Below are 16680 nucleotides of genomic sequence, written 5' to 3' on the forward strand. Positions count from 1 at the left end.
GAATAAATCCTACTATATTAGTGAAGCATTGTGACAACTAGAAGATAGTGATACGTATAGAACATTAAAATATAATCCAATAGGTATTATCCAGAAGGAGATTACTGGTATACTACAGAGGGCATTGGATCATGGTATCATTGATAGAAAGTTTATGGATTATTTATATGTCAATTCACCACGTAACCCTATCTTTTACACAGTCCCTAAAGTACACAAAGATAGCCAGAGACCTCCAGGGAGACCAATTGTTCTAGTGTGGATTCTGTGTACACCAACATGTCAAGATTCATTGACAAGATACTCCAACCTGAGGTCTTGAAAATGGCGAGCTACCTTAAGGACACTAATCACTTCCTGGAGAAAACTAAGGCACTGGAGTTTCCATGTGACAAGTACCTCCTGTTCACCATGGATGTCAAAAGCCTGTATACTTCGATTAGACATGAAACAGGAATAGCAGCAATTAAGAAGACATTATTGGTGAACAGGAGGTACAGTCCAGGAAAAGTAGATTTTATAGAGGAGCTCTTGAGATTAATCCTTTATTGGAATTACTTCTTATTCCAGGACCAATGGTACGTACAGACAAGAGGTACTGCTATGGGCTCCAACGTTGCCCCATCATACACCAACCTCTTTATGAAGGAGGTGGAAGAGAACTGCGTCTATCAGAATGAATTATTCAGACAGTATGGGGCCATTTGGCTTCGCTATATAGATGATGTCTTTGGCGTATGGTGGGCAACGTGGAGTCTTTACTACAATTTGTTGTTGAACTCAATTCAGAAGTCAGGGGCCTAGAGTTTACTGTAAATTACAGTGAGGAATCAATATCTTTCCTAGACACGAGTTATTAAAGCAGGCAGGCTACTAGAATTTGACCTCCATATTAAGGGAACAGATAAAAATAACCTCCTACAATACAATAGCTTTCACCCAAGAACTCTAGTAGAGTCCTTACCCAGAAGTCAGCTCCTCAGGGTTAACAGGATAGTCAGTACCAATGATAGTAAAACCATTAGGTTTAAAGAAATGAAGAAATAATTTACGGATGGGGTTACCCAAGCAAATTAGTAGAAAAAACTATAGAGAACTTAGACAAGACAGCAGTCAAAGTATCTGATAAGAATAGGAACCGAATGGTTTTTGTAAGCCAATACAACCCTCTGAGTAACAAAATAGCCAAATTAATTCGCCAACATTGGCACATTTTGGAAGAATGTAACAAGGAGGTAATACAATTCTGGGATCCCCCATTAATGGCCTATAGGAGAGTGAAAAGCCTCAGGGACCAGCTAGTGAGAATGGGATGTAGCTTCCACTAAGGTGTCTAAACAATCTTTCATAGGCAGTAAGAGAGTAGGTACTTTTCCCTGTTGTAACTGTATGAGTTGTAACTCAATTATTAGAGGCGAGAATTTCCATCACCCACAGAGTGGGAAAAATATACCATAAAAGGCTTCTATACGTGTGAGACCACTCATGTAGTTTACCTTATTAAGTGTTCCTGTTCCTTACTGTACATAGGTGAAACCACACGCAAGGCCAGAGACTGGATGAGCCAACATCGATCAAACATCAGATGTAAGAATACAGAGGCCCCGGTCTCAGGCCATTTCCTAGAAAAAGGACACAGCATTTGCCAAATAAGGAGTGGGTTAGACAGGGAGCGGCAGCTCAAACAAAGGGAAATGTGGTGGATACACCAATTGGCTACATGACAACCTAAAGGTTTAAATAAGGACTATGATCTGTCCTGTTTTTTCTGAACTATAAAGGGTGCTCTGACATTTCTATACTAATTGGTCTTAGGTACTGTGTACTATGAAATATGTTTATCTAGCTGCTACAACAATAACATTGTATATATACTGTTTTTTTTATTTTGTGTGGTATTTAAAAATTAGATTATAAATGATACATATAGGTTATGGATTGCAATACTAGTTGTTGCAACAAGAGGGAGCTAAGACTCCACTTATGGTGCATTTGGCACCATACAGAGAGTTTTTAAAAGCTACTGTGTTCAACTAATGTTTATAAAGCATGAGTAAGGGGCTGTGACCCCGAAACGTTGCTAATATTTGTTAAATAAAATTGCATTTTAATACATTGGAGTGCTGGAGACCTTTGTTGTTGTGCATATCATTTGGAGGGTTCAGGCAGTACCCTTGGCCTTACGTGCACTCCTTATCCTATGTTCTGTGCTCATTTGGGACTTTTGTAATGTTGCTAATTGAGATGCTTTGTATCCGTTTTTATTGCCTGAAGAAACGACCTGTATGTTTGGTTGAGAAACGCGTTGCTGCAAACCGTTGTTTTTAACTTTTAAAACATCGGAAATTGTCTCCTATTTGTTTTTATTGTTGGATACAGAGAGATATTGTACTCCTATCCGAAGCATATCCAACATTGGATATTTAGCTGATAGTACTGATGGGGACATCTGGAACAGTGTACTAGCCACTGTTGAGTGCTAGCCTGCTAGCTGGCACCGGTCACATGATGGGGCAACTTAATCTGGTAAGCCTTCTACCATTTATGCTTACAGACCCATTGGGGATATATCACACTATGAGGCACCCTCTTCTTTTTGTATCATCTCTGTAGATTGCCTATTTACACTGGGTTTAAGTGGAGCGGCCTCTGTCGAATGCTCATACTGTTGAATACGTCACAGACCCATATTGTTGGATATTTCTCTCCATGAGGACTGAATTTTGGTAACATTTTATACACCATTATAACATTGGTTAATGTTGGTTAGTTTCCTTTTTAGGATCTTCAAATTTTTTATTTTGTGTGTATTTTTTTATTTTGATAGGGCTATTAGATTAGGTGTAATTCTTTTTTATTTTTGATAATTTCGTTTTGTTTTTTTTGTAATTTAGTGTTTGTTATTTTTGTAACATAGAATCTTTTATTTTTTGTAACTTAGTATTTTTTATTTTTTGTAATTAGATAGTTTTTAATTTTTAGAGTAGTTTTAGAATTTTTTAAATGTGTATTTTAGTTTAATTTAATTGGTAGTTAGTTAATTTTAGTTTAAGAATTATATTAGTTTAATTGTTAGTTTAAACTTATTTTTTTTAATTTGACAGGTAAGTTTTAATTTAATTTAAGATAGGGAAATTGTAATTTTAATATAAAGTTAGGGTGGCGTTAGGTTTAGGGGTTACTAGTTTAAATTAGTTTATTGCAATGTGGGGGGCTTTTGGTTTAGGGGTTAATAGTTTTATTATATTTCGTTGTGGGGGGCTTTCGGTTTAGGGGTTAATCGGTTTATTATAGTGGCTTGCGGTTTAGGACTTAATAACTTTAGTATAGCGTGGGCGATGTCGTCGGATAGCAGATTAAGGGTTAATAATATTTAATAATGTTTGTGATGCAGGAGGGTGGTGGTTTTGGGGTTAATAACTGTAGTATAGTGGTGAGGATGTCAGGGAGCGACGGAATAGGGGTTAATATCTTTTAAAGTGGCAGCGATATCGGTAGTGGCAGATTAGGGGTTAATAAATTTAATATAGTGTTTGCGATATGGGAGGGCCTCAGTTTAGGGGTTAATAGGTAGTTTATGGGTGTTAGTGTACTTTTTAACACTTTAGTTATGAGTTTTATGCTACAGCTTTGTAGCCTAAAACTCATAACTGCTGACTTTAGATGGCGTTACGGATCTTGTCGCTCATTTTTAAACCTCACCACAAAACTCGTAATACCGGTGCTATGGGAATCCCATTAAAAAAACGTCATTTTTACGAGTGCGGTACTGACGTTGCATTACAGGCTAAAAAGGTGTGCGGTACACCTAAACCGACAAGACTTGTAATAGCTGCGTTAGGGAAAAAGATGCGTTATCGGCCACAACGCTGCTATTTGACTCATTACGCAAAACTTGTAATCTAGGTGATAGTTACTTCTATTATCTAACATGCTTCATTCTTTGGTACCCTTTGTTGAAAAGCATATCTGGGTAGGCTCATGAGCTGAAAGCTAGCTGCTTATTGGTGGCTGCACATTTATGCCTGTTATCATTGGCTTACCGATGTGTACAGCAAGCTCACAGTAATGCATTGCTGCTCCTTCAATAAAGGATACCAAGACAATGATGCAAAATTTAAACTATAAGTAAATTGGAAAGTTGTTTAAAATTGAATGCTTTATCTGAATCATGAAAGAAAAAAATGTTTTTATTATCCCTTTAAATGGACATTGTAAAATAGATTTTTCTTTGCATAAATATATTGTAGATTTCAGGCAGGGATGCCGCTCAGAATGGTTCTCCTTTGGGTGAGAAGATTATCAATGTTGCTCATGGTGATTCTGTTTAGAGTAAGAAGGTCACTAAAAAGTATGATAATAGGGACTTATTGTCAAACTTTAGGCTTGAGAAATAAAAGTAAATTTGCACCCAACAACTGTGATCCTAGTATTTATGTTTTGTATAATTAGTACTAAGAGATTTTAATAAACTAAAAAAAAAATTGGAAACGGGTTCCAGCTTTCACAAAGGTTACTTCTCATGACAAGATAGGGAGGCTGTTTCTTTACAAAAGAACAAAAAAGTTATTTGAAAGGAGGAGGACAAAGGTGGGTGGTTGTAGTTTTGAATAGGGATTACTATTTAAAAGAAATCAAGCAACAATTGACTGACAGAGAGGTATATTTATCCTTAGATAGTTATCCCTTATTCAATTTAAAGCAAGAGAGTAAACAGTGTGTGATGACTGCATACAAAAAATGGTATGGTTTCTAAAGAGACCGCACAATTTCTGGCAATCAGTAATCCCATAACACCCATTTTCTACACCTTGCCAAAGGTGTAAAAAGCATGAGGGAGCCTCCTATGCAACCAATTGTATCAGGGGTAGGCTCAGTTTTTTCAAATATTGCAGTATATTTGAATAATGTTTTTAGACCATATGTGGGGAAAAAATCAATTTCTTTTGTCAGAGATACCAATGATTTTTTAAATAAATTGCAAGTAATTTCTTCACCTACAAATAAATGTATACTTTTCAGTTTAGATGTGTGCATTCTGTATACTTCTATTGCTCATTCTATTAGTTTGCATGTAATTATGCTTTTGTCTGTCACAATCTAGATTGTATGATCATAAGCAAATTGATATTGTGTTGCTATTGATGGAAATTATTCTTTATTGCAATTATTTTCTTTTCCTAGATAATTTTTTTCTCTAACTACAGAGAACAGTTATGGGTTCCATTGTTGCTCCAACATATGCAAACATTTTTATGAATGCCTTTGAAGAACATTATTTTTTTTAAAGGGACACTGTAGCCAAAAAAATTATTTTGTGATTCAGATAGAGCATGCAATTTTAAGCAACTTTCTATTTTACTCCTATTATCAAATTTTCTTCATTTTCTTGGTATGTTTATTTGAAAAGCAAGAATGTAATTTTAGATGCCGGCCCATTTTAGGTGAACAACCTGGGTTGTCCTTGCTGATTGGACAGCACCTTTAAACAAGTGCTGTCCATGGTTCTGAACCCACAATTTGCTGGCTCCTTAGCTGAGATGCCTTCTTTTCAAATAAAGATTGCAAGAGAATGAAGAAAAATTGATAATAGAAGTAAATTAGAAAGTTGCTTACAATTACATGCTCTATCTGAATCATGAAAGAAAAAAATTGGGTTCAGTGTCCCTTTAAATGATTTATTCATTCAATATGGCACCATTTGTTGGCACTATATTGATGATATTTTTGGGCATTGGAACCCAATTAGAATTTGTATTTAATATTAATCATGTCACCAAACAGTTTACCTTAGTGAGGAAAGTATTTTTTTTCTATACAAAGATATACAAAATACGAAATGGATTATATGTAGATTTGTTCAGAAAGAACATTGATCTTATCCAAAACCGCTTTGCCAAAAGTCAGTTTATGAGAGTTAGACAGATAGTTTCAAATGAAGAGATAGTAGAAAATAAACTGGAAGAGGTGGCTAATTTATTTATTGATAGAGGTAACCCAATTACACTGATAGAAAATGAAAAAGAACAGACTTTGGGTGTTTCAAGAAATTCTTAATTAAATCCTAATAGAAGTAAGAACAATAAAAGAAACAAAAATAGATTGGTATTTATCTTCAAATTGAACGGTAATAGTAAGAAAGTCTTTAATATAATTAAAAAACATTGAGAGATTTTACAATCTTGTAATCCAAGAATTAAATATTTTCAGGTGCCACCAATGGCAGCATAAAAAAGTCACGTAGTCTTAGAGATCTTTTGTGGGCCCAGAGATAGTGTTAAAACAAACCTTTTGTACATCTAAAAATAATAGTTGTTTTCCATGCTTAAGATGGTCCCACTGTAACAGTCTTATAAATGGGCCTTATTTTGTTTATCCCCATACTGGTAACAAGTTCTTTTATATTAAAGAGACAATCTACAATAGAATTTGTATTGTTTTATTGCATAACCAACACAGTTATATTAATATACTTTTTACCTCTGTGATTACCTTGTATCTGAACATCTTCTGACAGCCCCCAGATCACATGACTATTTATTATCTATTGACTTGCATTTAGTACTGTGTTGTGCTAAATCTTAACTGCCCATTTTATATATGTAAAAATTTCATTTTAATCAAACCCAAGTTTGTCATTTTTAATCAGGCTCTGGTATATTAGATCTACAAGGCAGCTATTACGCCAAGAATTAATTATTCACAAGTGGCTTTCTAGGGGCAGTTTTAAACAAACAATGGACAGACAAAGGGTGATACACCCCCTGCACCATCTTACATCTAAGCACTAGTCCCACACCCCCTAGACACTTTGCACACCAATAATTTCCCACAAAACCAGTTTGTATTTAGAGGGCTCATTTTAGCTTAGGGACTCTATTATAAACATACTACTTATGATAAGTCATGTGATGTTCCTTAGTATATTTTTATAAATGTTTTACACCAGTAAGAGTAACACATGAATGAATGTTATTACAGTAGACTGATCTTATACAGCTTTTTTTTTTTTTTTTTTTTTAAATAAAAAAATCCCTATTCTTAAAAAAAAAAAAGCCTATCTTAAAAATAAAAAAAACTAAGGAAAATAATAGAAAACCCTATTCTTAAACAATAGCCCACCCAAAAAAATCCTAACTCTAAACCCCAAAGTTTCTTCTAACCCAACTTCAATCCGGCTCCTATGTGATCAGCTCTAGCAGTGCTCCACTTCATCCATGGTGGCGGTATTCATGAGTGGCGGCGGTCTTCATCCATCTTCATCCATGGTGGAGTTCTGGTGGGGTTGTCCTCTTCCACCCTGTATTCATCTATCTTCCATCCGTTTCTTCTTTGCTCTTCTGATCTTCCGTCAGACTTCCTCTTCATGCATTCATTGCCGCACACTGAAGCTTAAACGTGAGGTAACCCCTTATATAGGGGTGCCCTTGCATTCTGATTGGCTGATTTTCAAATTCAAATCAGTCAATAGAAAAAGCTTTTTATACATTGTACCATCAGAAAGATAAAAGATTTGTATACTTTGTATACATTGTACCATCAGAAAGATAATACAGTTGTGTAATCAGAAAGGTAATAGTTGTTGTTTTAAATAATTAAAGACTAGCATTTGCCTTTTAGAAAAAAAAGATGCAGGCAGATAAGGTTGTAACCTACTAGGGAGAAATTTATATTTATATTTTTTTAAAATATTAATAAAAAAAAGTCTGGCTTTCAGAATAGTTCTGGGTTTTGGAATTCCGGAGTTGAACCTGATTTTCCTTGTGACCTGTGTAACAGACCTTTACTTCAGCAAGTCTTACAGGTATAGTCTTCAGTCTCTGAATAACTGGTGTCTGTTTTAGCTGTTGTGTCTCCCACTGCCTTGCAGACTCCTCAACCACCTTGTAAGCAGAGTTCATGTGGTCCTATTTATCCAAAAGTAGCAGCCTGTTCTTGCATATCAGTCTAGCATTTACTAGTAGCAGTTGAGGTCTGCTCCTCCTAGTGAATTGCTGTTTTGCACTTGCCTTAGTTGCACTTACTTTGATTCCCCCCATCTAGATGTGTACTTGTGTATCTAAAGGTTCCAGTTATTCAATTTGTTTCAGATATTAAAGTATCTGAATCCTCACTCAAGTCTGCACTGTTGTTTTGGACTTGTATGCCTGATATTGCCTCACCACCACATCAAATTCATCTACTGTGTATTATGTTCTTATTCTGGCTAAATGCAGCCACTAATCAGTAAGTGCTATCCAGGGTGCTAAACCAAATATTGGCCGGCTGGTAAGCTTACATTCTTGATTTTTCAAATAAAGATACCAAGAGAATGAAGAACATTTGATGAGTAAATTAGAAAGTTGCTTAAAATTGGCTGCTCTCTCTCTCTCTCTCTCTCTCTCTCTCTCAATCATTAAAAAAAAATTGGGTTTTTCTAACACTCAAGACCTCATATCTTTGAGCCCTTATAACTTTTCTGTGCAATATTTTTACAAATAATTTTTATTAGACAGTGGTAATATGAGTGTAACTACTATGGAATGTATTGTTGATGTGTTTCGTGAAACTTTTTTCTTGCGGAAAACAGTTAACTACAGCTCTTCAAGCGTAGAAAAGATTGTTGTGTAAAAGGCGATTTTGTGAAAAGACAATATCGCGCTCGGGAAAGACATAACACACGACTTGTAATCTTGCCCGTAAAGTTTACTATCACTTTAAGTATTTGGTGCAAAATCTTCCTCTTAATGAAATGTATATTTTTTTAGAAGGTTTTTGTTTGTTTGTTTTTTAACAATCCATAGCTTATTATTATTATTATTATTATAATTATTATTATTATTATAATAATGAAAATAGAATTGCCCATTAGTTATGAACATATTACTTTGCTGAGTCCAAGTTTACAAATAACACAATAAAATATTAGATATATTTATCTTAACCTTCAAAATTGTAGTTAAAAGATAGGGGATTCTAGACCAAAACTGACAAAGTAACATACCTCCCCACAAATAGAGAGTTATATTTGTTAAAGGGTATGCTCATATGTTTTTTTGTTTTTTTTTAATGTTCAAAATACTATTTCTGTATGTTTTTAACATATCAATACTGATTTATATTTTTCAAGCTGGGATTTTCGGTATTGTAGAGTCTTGCAGCATTCGGAGAGTTGGCTGAGCATACCCTTAGGTGTGTCTGAAGTTTTCTACGAGCTGTATTCTCTAAGCATGTTACGTCTGCAGATCTCAGCAAATGTAAGCTGGTGAGTTTGTCTCAAAATGTGCTCTTATTGCACTAATAGAAAAAGATATTGATGAAAAACTAAAAGCAAGCGAGTGCAAGCTAAAGTATTCTCCCTGACAAATTTGCCCCCCCCCCCCTGTTATATTCTTTATTCCAGAGAGATTCATTACTTTGTGTCACATAGGGTGCATGTAAAGATATTTAATAACAGTTTTATACTTACCTCCTCATTTGCAGCTCGCTTATCTGCATAAGTACAGTCAGGAGGTATTTCACAGTTCTTCTGAAGTTTTTTTCTTATCGCATTATAATTGGCCGCCTCAGTCACAAGTGAATCAACTGTTCTTGAATGTCTATGAAACAGGGTGTTAAAACAATTTTGCATTAATTACGTTGCATAAAAAAAAAGGCCAGATACAAGTAGCGGACTAAATATTGAAATATTAACAGTAAAACACAGTAAAACATAATAAAAAAATATTAAAATTTAATAAATATTAATATTTATGTTTAAAAGTATGTATCTATGAAGGGTTCGAAATGTTGCATGTGTGTGTGTATATATATATACTGTATATATATATATATATATATTTACTGTATATGTATATATATATATATATGGGCCTACTTATTAATGTGCGAGCGGACATGATCCGATATTGCGGATCATGTCTGCTGCACATCGATAAATCCCGACAGCATACACTGTCGGCATTTATCATTGCACCAGCAGTTCTAATGAACTGCTTGTGCAATGTGGCCCCCGGCAGATTCGCGGCCAATCGACCACTAGCAGAGGGTGTCAATCAACCCAAACGTATTCGATCGGGTTGATTTCTGTCCGCCGCCTCAGAGTAGACGGACAGGTTATGGAGCAGCGGTCTTTAGATCGGATCATGTCGGACAGAGGGTTGATAAATCGGCCCCTAGGTCTTTAGTTGCGGTAACCTGACGAGTGTTCATTTTGTTTGGTCTCGACTGCACCCCTTTACTTTCAACTTGTAATATACATGAAAGTTAGTGTAGTCTCAATATTGCTTAATATATATATATATATATATATATATATATACATACACAGGTGTGCTCTCTTTTTACCACTGTATGGACCAGATTACAGGTGGAGCGCTAATTAACGCTCCTGCTCAAGCATAATTTGAGATGGAAGTAAGTGTTCTTCGGGTTGTGCAAACCCAATGGCATATTCTCATGTGTGGTAACCCAACAAGAAAATATGAATATTCACATTCTACTGTTTTTCACATAACAGAATATGTTCTAATTATTTATAAATAAATATTTCTACATATAGGCAATTTTTTTTGTACTATATATATTTATAGCTATCTATCTATCTATCTATCTATCTATCTATCTATCTATCTATAGATAGATAGATATCTATAGATATATATATATATATATAGATACATAGATATATACAGATATATAGGAATATCAATTTAGAAATATTTAAAACATATTTTGCCATGTGCAGAACATTGGAATGACAAATATTTACTGTATATACATAGTTAAAACTGTTCTTAAACATTAATATTGCATAAATATGTTTTTTCATGTTTTCATCTACTTAACTGCAAAGGGCTCCAATGCACTTATATATTGGGGCATATTTACTATTACGGATCATGTCCGCCTCACATCGATAAATGCTGACAGTATATGCTGTCAGCATTTATCATTGCACCAGCAGTTCTTGTGAACTGCTGGTGCATCGCCGCCCCCTGCAGATTCGCGGCCAATCGGATGCCAGTAGGGGGTGTCAATCAACCAGATCGCATTGGATTGGGTTGATTTCTGGCAATGTTTGTCCGCCGCATCAGAGCAGGCGGACAGGTTATGGAGCAGCGGTCTTTAGAACATGGGGAGCTTGATAAATATGCCCCATTATGTCTTTATATATATACATACAGTGGGGCAAAAAAGTATTTAGTCAGCCACCAATTGTGCAAGTTCTCCCACTTAAGAAGATGAGAGAGGCCTGTAATTTTCAGCATATGTATACCTCAACTATGAGAGACAAAATGTGGAAACAAATCCAGACAATCACATTGTCTGATTTGGAAATAATTTATTTGCATATTATGGTGGAAAATAAGTCTTTGGTCAATATCAAAAGTTCATCTCAATACTTTGTTATATATCCTTTGTTGGCAATGACAAAGGTCAATCGTTTTCTGTAAGTCTTCACAAGGTTGTCACACACTGTTGCTGGTATGTTGGCCCATTCCTGCATGCAGATCTCCTCTAGAGCACTGATGTTTTGGGGCTGTCGCTGGGCAACATGGACTTTCAACTCCCTCCAAAGGTTTTCTATGGGGTTGAGATCTGGAGACTGGCTAGGTTACTCCAGGACCTTGAAATGCTTCTTATGAAGCCACTCCTTCGCTGCCCCGGCGGTGTGTTTGGAATCATTGTCATGCTGAAAGACCCAGCCACATTTCATCTTCAATGCCCTTGCTGATGGAAGGAGGTTTGCACTCAAAATATCACGATACATGGCCCCATTCATTCTTTCATGTACACGTATCAGTCATCCTGTTCCCTTTGCAGAGAAACAGCCCCAAAGCATGATATTGCCACCCCCATGCTTCACAGTAGGTATGGTGTTCTTTGGTTGCAACTCAGCATTCTCTCTCCTCCAAACACAACGAGTTGTGTTTCTACCAAACAGTTCAATTTTAGTTTCATCTGACCATATGACATTCTCCGATTCCACTTCTGGATCATCCAAATTCTCCCTAGCATACTTCAGACAGGCCCGGACATGTACTGGCTTAAGCAGGGGGACACGTCTGGCACTGCAGGATCTGAGTCCCTGGCGGCGTAGTGTGTTACTGATGGTAGCCTTTGTTACGTTGGTTCCAGATCTCTGCAGGTCATTCACTAGGTCCCCTGTGTGATTCTGGGATGTTTGCTCACCATTCTTGTGATCATTTTGACCCCATGGGGTGAGATCTTGCGTGGAGCCCCAGATCGAGGGAGATTATCAGTGGTCTTGTATGTCTTCCATTTTCTAATTATTGCTCCAACAGTTGATTTCTTCACACCAAGCTGCTTGCCTATTGCAGATTCAGTCTTCCCAGCCTGGTGCAGTTCTACAAATTTGTTTCTGGTGTCCTTCGACAGTTCTTTGGTCTTCACCATAGTGGAGTTTGGAGTGTGACTGTTTGAGGTTGTGGACAGGTGTCTTTTATACTGATAACAAGTTCAAACAGGTGCCATTAATACAGGTAATGTGTGGAGGACAGAGGAGCCTCTTAAAGAAGAAGATACAGGTCTGTGAGAGCGAGAAATCTTGCTTGTTTGTAGGTGACCAAATACTTATTTTTCACCATAATATGCAAATATACGCCTAGATTACGAGTTTTGTCGGTAAAGACCTGCGGTGCTAACGAGCCTTTTTTTTCCAGCGCACCTTTAAGACAACGTTGGTATTACGAGTTGTCTGAATGGCTGCGTTAGCCTCAGAAAAGGGAGCGTTGAGCCAAATTTAGCTCCACCTCAACTCTCAATACCAGTGTTGCCTACGGTAGCGGTAAGATGGAAAAACTTGCTCGTGCACAAATTCCCCATAGGAAACAATGGGGCTGAGCTGGCTGAAAAAAAAACTAACACCTGCAAAAAAGCAGCGTTCAGCTCCTAACGCAGCCCCATTGTTTTCTATGGGGAAACACTTTCTAAGTCTACACCTAACACCCTAACATGAACCCCGAGTCTAAACACCCCTAATCTTACACTTATTAACCCCTAATCTGCCGTCCCCACTATCGCTGACACCTGCATTATACTATTAACCCCTAATCTGCCGCTCAGGACACCGCCGCAACCTACATTATCCCTATGAACCCCTACTCTGCTGTCTCTAACATCGCCGACACCTATATTATATTTAATAACCCCTAATCTGCCCCCCCAATGTCGCCGCCACCTACCAACACTTATTAACCCCTAATCTGCCGACCGGACATCGCCGCCACTATACTAAATGTATTAACCCCTAAACCGCCGCATACTCCCGCCTCGCAAACACTATAATACATTTTATTAACCCTTAATCTGCCCTCCCTATCATCGCCGCCACCTACCTACAATTATTAACCCCTAATCTCCCGCCCCAACGTCGCCACTACTATAATAAAGTTATTAACCCCTAAACCTAAGTCTAACCCTAACCCTTACACCCCCTAACTTAAATATAATTTAAATAAAACAAACTAAAATTACTATCATTAAATAAATTAATCCTATTTAAAACTAAATACTTACCTATAAAATAAAGATGTAAGATAGCTACAATATAACTAATAATTACATTGTAGCTATTTTAGAATTTATATTTATTTTACAGGCAACTTTGTATTTATTTTAACTAGGTACAATAGCTGTTAAATAGTTATTAACTATTTAATAGCTACCTTAAAATAATTACAAATTTACCTGTAAAATAAATCCTAGCCTAAGTTACAAATACACCTAACACTACACTATCAATAAATTAATTAAATAAATTAACTACAATTATCTAAACTAAAATACAATTAAACAAACTAAACTATAATACAAAAAAAAAACAACACTAAATTCCAAAAAATAAATTTATGCTTACCTGATAAATTAATTTCTTCTATGGTAAGACAAGTCCACGGATTCATCCTTACTTGTGGGATATTATCCTTCCTAACAGGAAGTGGCAAAGAGCACCACAGCAAAGTTGTGTATATAGCTCCTCCCTTAGCTCCACCCCCCCATCATTTGACCGAAGGTACAGGAAGAAAAAGGAGAAACTACAAGGTGCAGAGGTGACTGAGTTTAAATCAAAAAAATATAATCTGTCTTAAAGTGACAGGGTGGGCCGTGGACTTGTCTTACCATAGAAGAAATTAATTTATCAGGTAAGCATAAATTTACTTTTCTTCTATAAAGGTAAGACGAGTCCATGGATTCATCCTTACTTGTGGGAAACAATACCAAAGCTACAGGACACGGATGAATGGGAGGGACAAGACAGATGGTTAAACAGAAGGCACCACTGCTTGAAGAACTTTTCTCCCAAAAATAGCCTCAGAAGAAGCAAAGGTATCAAATTTATAAAATTTGGAAAAGGTATGAAGCGAAGACCAAGTCGCAGCCTTACAAATCTGTTCAACAGAAGCATCATTTTTAAAAGCACATGTGGAAGCCACCGCTCTAGTAGAGTGAGCTGTAATTCTTTCAGGAGGCTGCTGTCCAGCAGTCTCGTATGGCAAACGGATGATGCTTTTAAGCCAAAAGACAAGAGAGGTAGCCGTAGCTTTTTGACCTCTACGTTTTCCAGAATAGACAACAAACAAAGAAGATGTTTGACGGAAATCTTTGGTCGCGTGCAAGTAAAACTTCAAAGCACGAACCACATCCAAGTTGTGCAACAGACGCTCCTTCTGAGAGGAAGGATTAGGGCACAGAGAAGGAACAACAATTTCCTGATTAATATTCCTATTAGTAACAACATTAGGAAGGAATCCAGGTTTGGTACGCAAAACCACCTTATCAGCATGGAAAACGAGATAAGGCGAGTCGCATTGCAATGCAGATAGTTCAGAAACTCTTCGAGCCGAAGAGATAGCAACTAAAAACCAAACTTTCCAAGATAGAAGCTTAATATCTATGGAATGCATAGGTTCAAACGGAATCCCTTGAAGAACTTTAAGAACTAAATTCAAACTGCATGGCGGAGCAACAGGTCTAAACACAGGCTTGATTCTAACTAAAGCCTGACAGAACGACTGAATGTCTGGAATATCTGCCAGACATTTGTGCAGTAGAATTGATAAAGCAGATATCTGTCCCTTTAAGGAACTAGCTGATAGCCCCTTCTCCAATCCTTCTTGGAGAAAGGACAAAATCCTAGGAATCCTGATCTTACTCCATGAGTAGCCTTTGGATTCGCACCAATAAGGCCATATCTTATGATACATTTTCCTGGTGACAGGCTTTCGAGCCTGAATCAAGGTATCTATGACCGACTCCGAGAAACCCCGCTAGGATAAGATCAAGCGCTCAATCTCCAAACAGTCAGCCGCAGAGAAACTAGATTTGGATGCTGGAACGGACCTTGAGTCAGAAGGTGCTGTCTCAGTGGCAGAGACCATGGTGGAAGAGATGACATGTCCACCAGGTCTGCATACCAAGTCCTGCGTGGCCACGCAGGTGCTATCAAAATCACCAAATCTCTCTCCTGTTTGATTCTGGCAATCAAACGAAGAAGGAGAGGAAATGGTGGAAACACATAAGCCAGGTTGAATGACCAGGGTACTGCTAGAGCATCTATCAGTACTGCCTGAGGATCCCTTGACCTGGACCCGTAACGAGGAAGTTTGGCGTTCTGACGAGACGCCATCAGATCCAATTCTGGTGTGCCCCATTGCTGAATCAATTGTGCAAACACCTCCGGATGGAGTTCCCACTCCCCCGGATGAAAAGTCTGACGACTTAGAAAATCTGCTTACTGGTTTTCCACTCCTGGGATATAGATTGCTGATAGATGGCAAGAGTGAGTCTCTGCCCATCAAATTATTTTGGTAACTTCTATCATCGCTAGAGAACTCTTTGTTCCCCCCTGATGATTGATATATGCTACAGTCATGATATTGTCCAACTGGAATCTTATAAATCTGGCTGAGGCCATGCCTGAAGCGCATTGAATATCGCTCTCAGTTCTAGAATATTGATCGGGAGGAGAGCCTCCTCCTGAGACCATAAACCCTGTGCTTTCAGGGAATTCCAGACTGCACCCCAGCCAAATAGGCTGGCGTCCGTCAACACTATGACCCACGCTGGCCTGCGGAAACACATGCCCTTGGACATATCATCCTGTGACAACCACCAAAGAAGAGAGTCTCTGGGTCCAGATTTATCCGAGGAGATAAATCTGCATAATCCCCATTCCACTGTTTGAGCATGCAAAGTTGCAGTGGTCTGAGATGCAAGCGAGCAAATGGGACTATGTCCATTGCCGCTACCATTAAGCCGATTACCTCCATACACTGAGCCACTGACGGGCGAGGAATGGAATGAAGAGCTCAGCAGATGGAGAGAATTTTTGATTTTCTGACCTCCGTCAGAAAAATGTTCATGTCCACTGAATCTATCAGAGTTCCCAGGAAAGGAACTCTTGTGAGAGGGATATGTGAATTCTTTTGTATGTTCACCTTCCACCCGTGAGATCTTAGAGAAGCCACCACAATGCGATGACTTGGTTAGTTGGAAATTTGACGCCTGAATTAAGATATCGTCCAGATAAGGCGCCACAGCTATGCCCCGCGGCCTTAGAACCGCCAGAAGGGACCCTAGCACCTTTGTGAAATTTCTGGGAGCTGTGGCAAACCCAAAGGGAAGAGCCACAAACTGGTAATGCTTGTCCAGAATGGCGAACCTGAGGAACTGGTG

General features: G+C 37.7%; 1 protein-coding gene across 1 annotated transcript in view; it reads right to left on the bottom strand.

Annotated features, from left to right (window-relative positions):
• The window catches only part of LOC128647450 (probable ATP-dependent RNA helicase DDX60), a 728313-nt gene that overhangs the window by 296825 nt on the left and 414808 nt on the right, over positions 1–16680 (bottom strand). Inside the window, exon 26 of the mRNA XM_053700236.1 lies at positions 9449–9578. Coding sequence (XP_053556211.1) covers positions 9449–9578 — 130 coding nt within the window. The remainder of the gene's footprint in view (positions 1–9448; positions 9579–16680) is intronic.

Source organism: Bombina bombina, chromosome 2 (genome assembly GCF_027579735.1).
Source record: "Bombina bombina isolate aBomBom1 chromosome 2, aBomBom1.pri, whole genome shotgun sequence".
Classification (NCBI taxonomy): domain Eukaryota; kingdom Metazoa; phylum Chordata; class Amphibia; order Anura; family Bombinatoridae; genus Bombina; species Bombina bombina.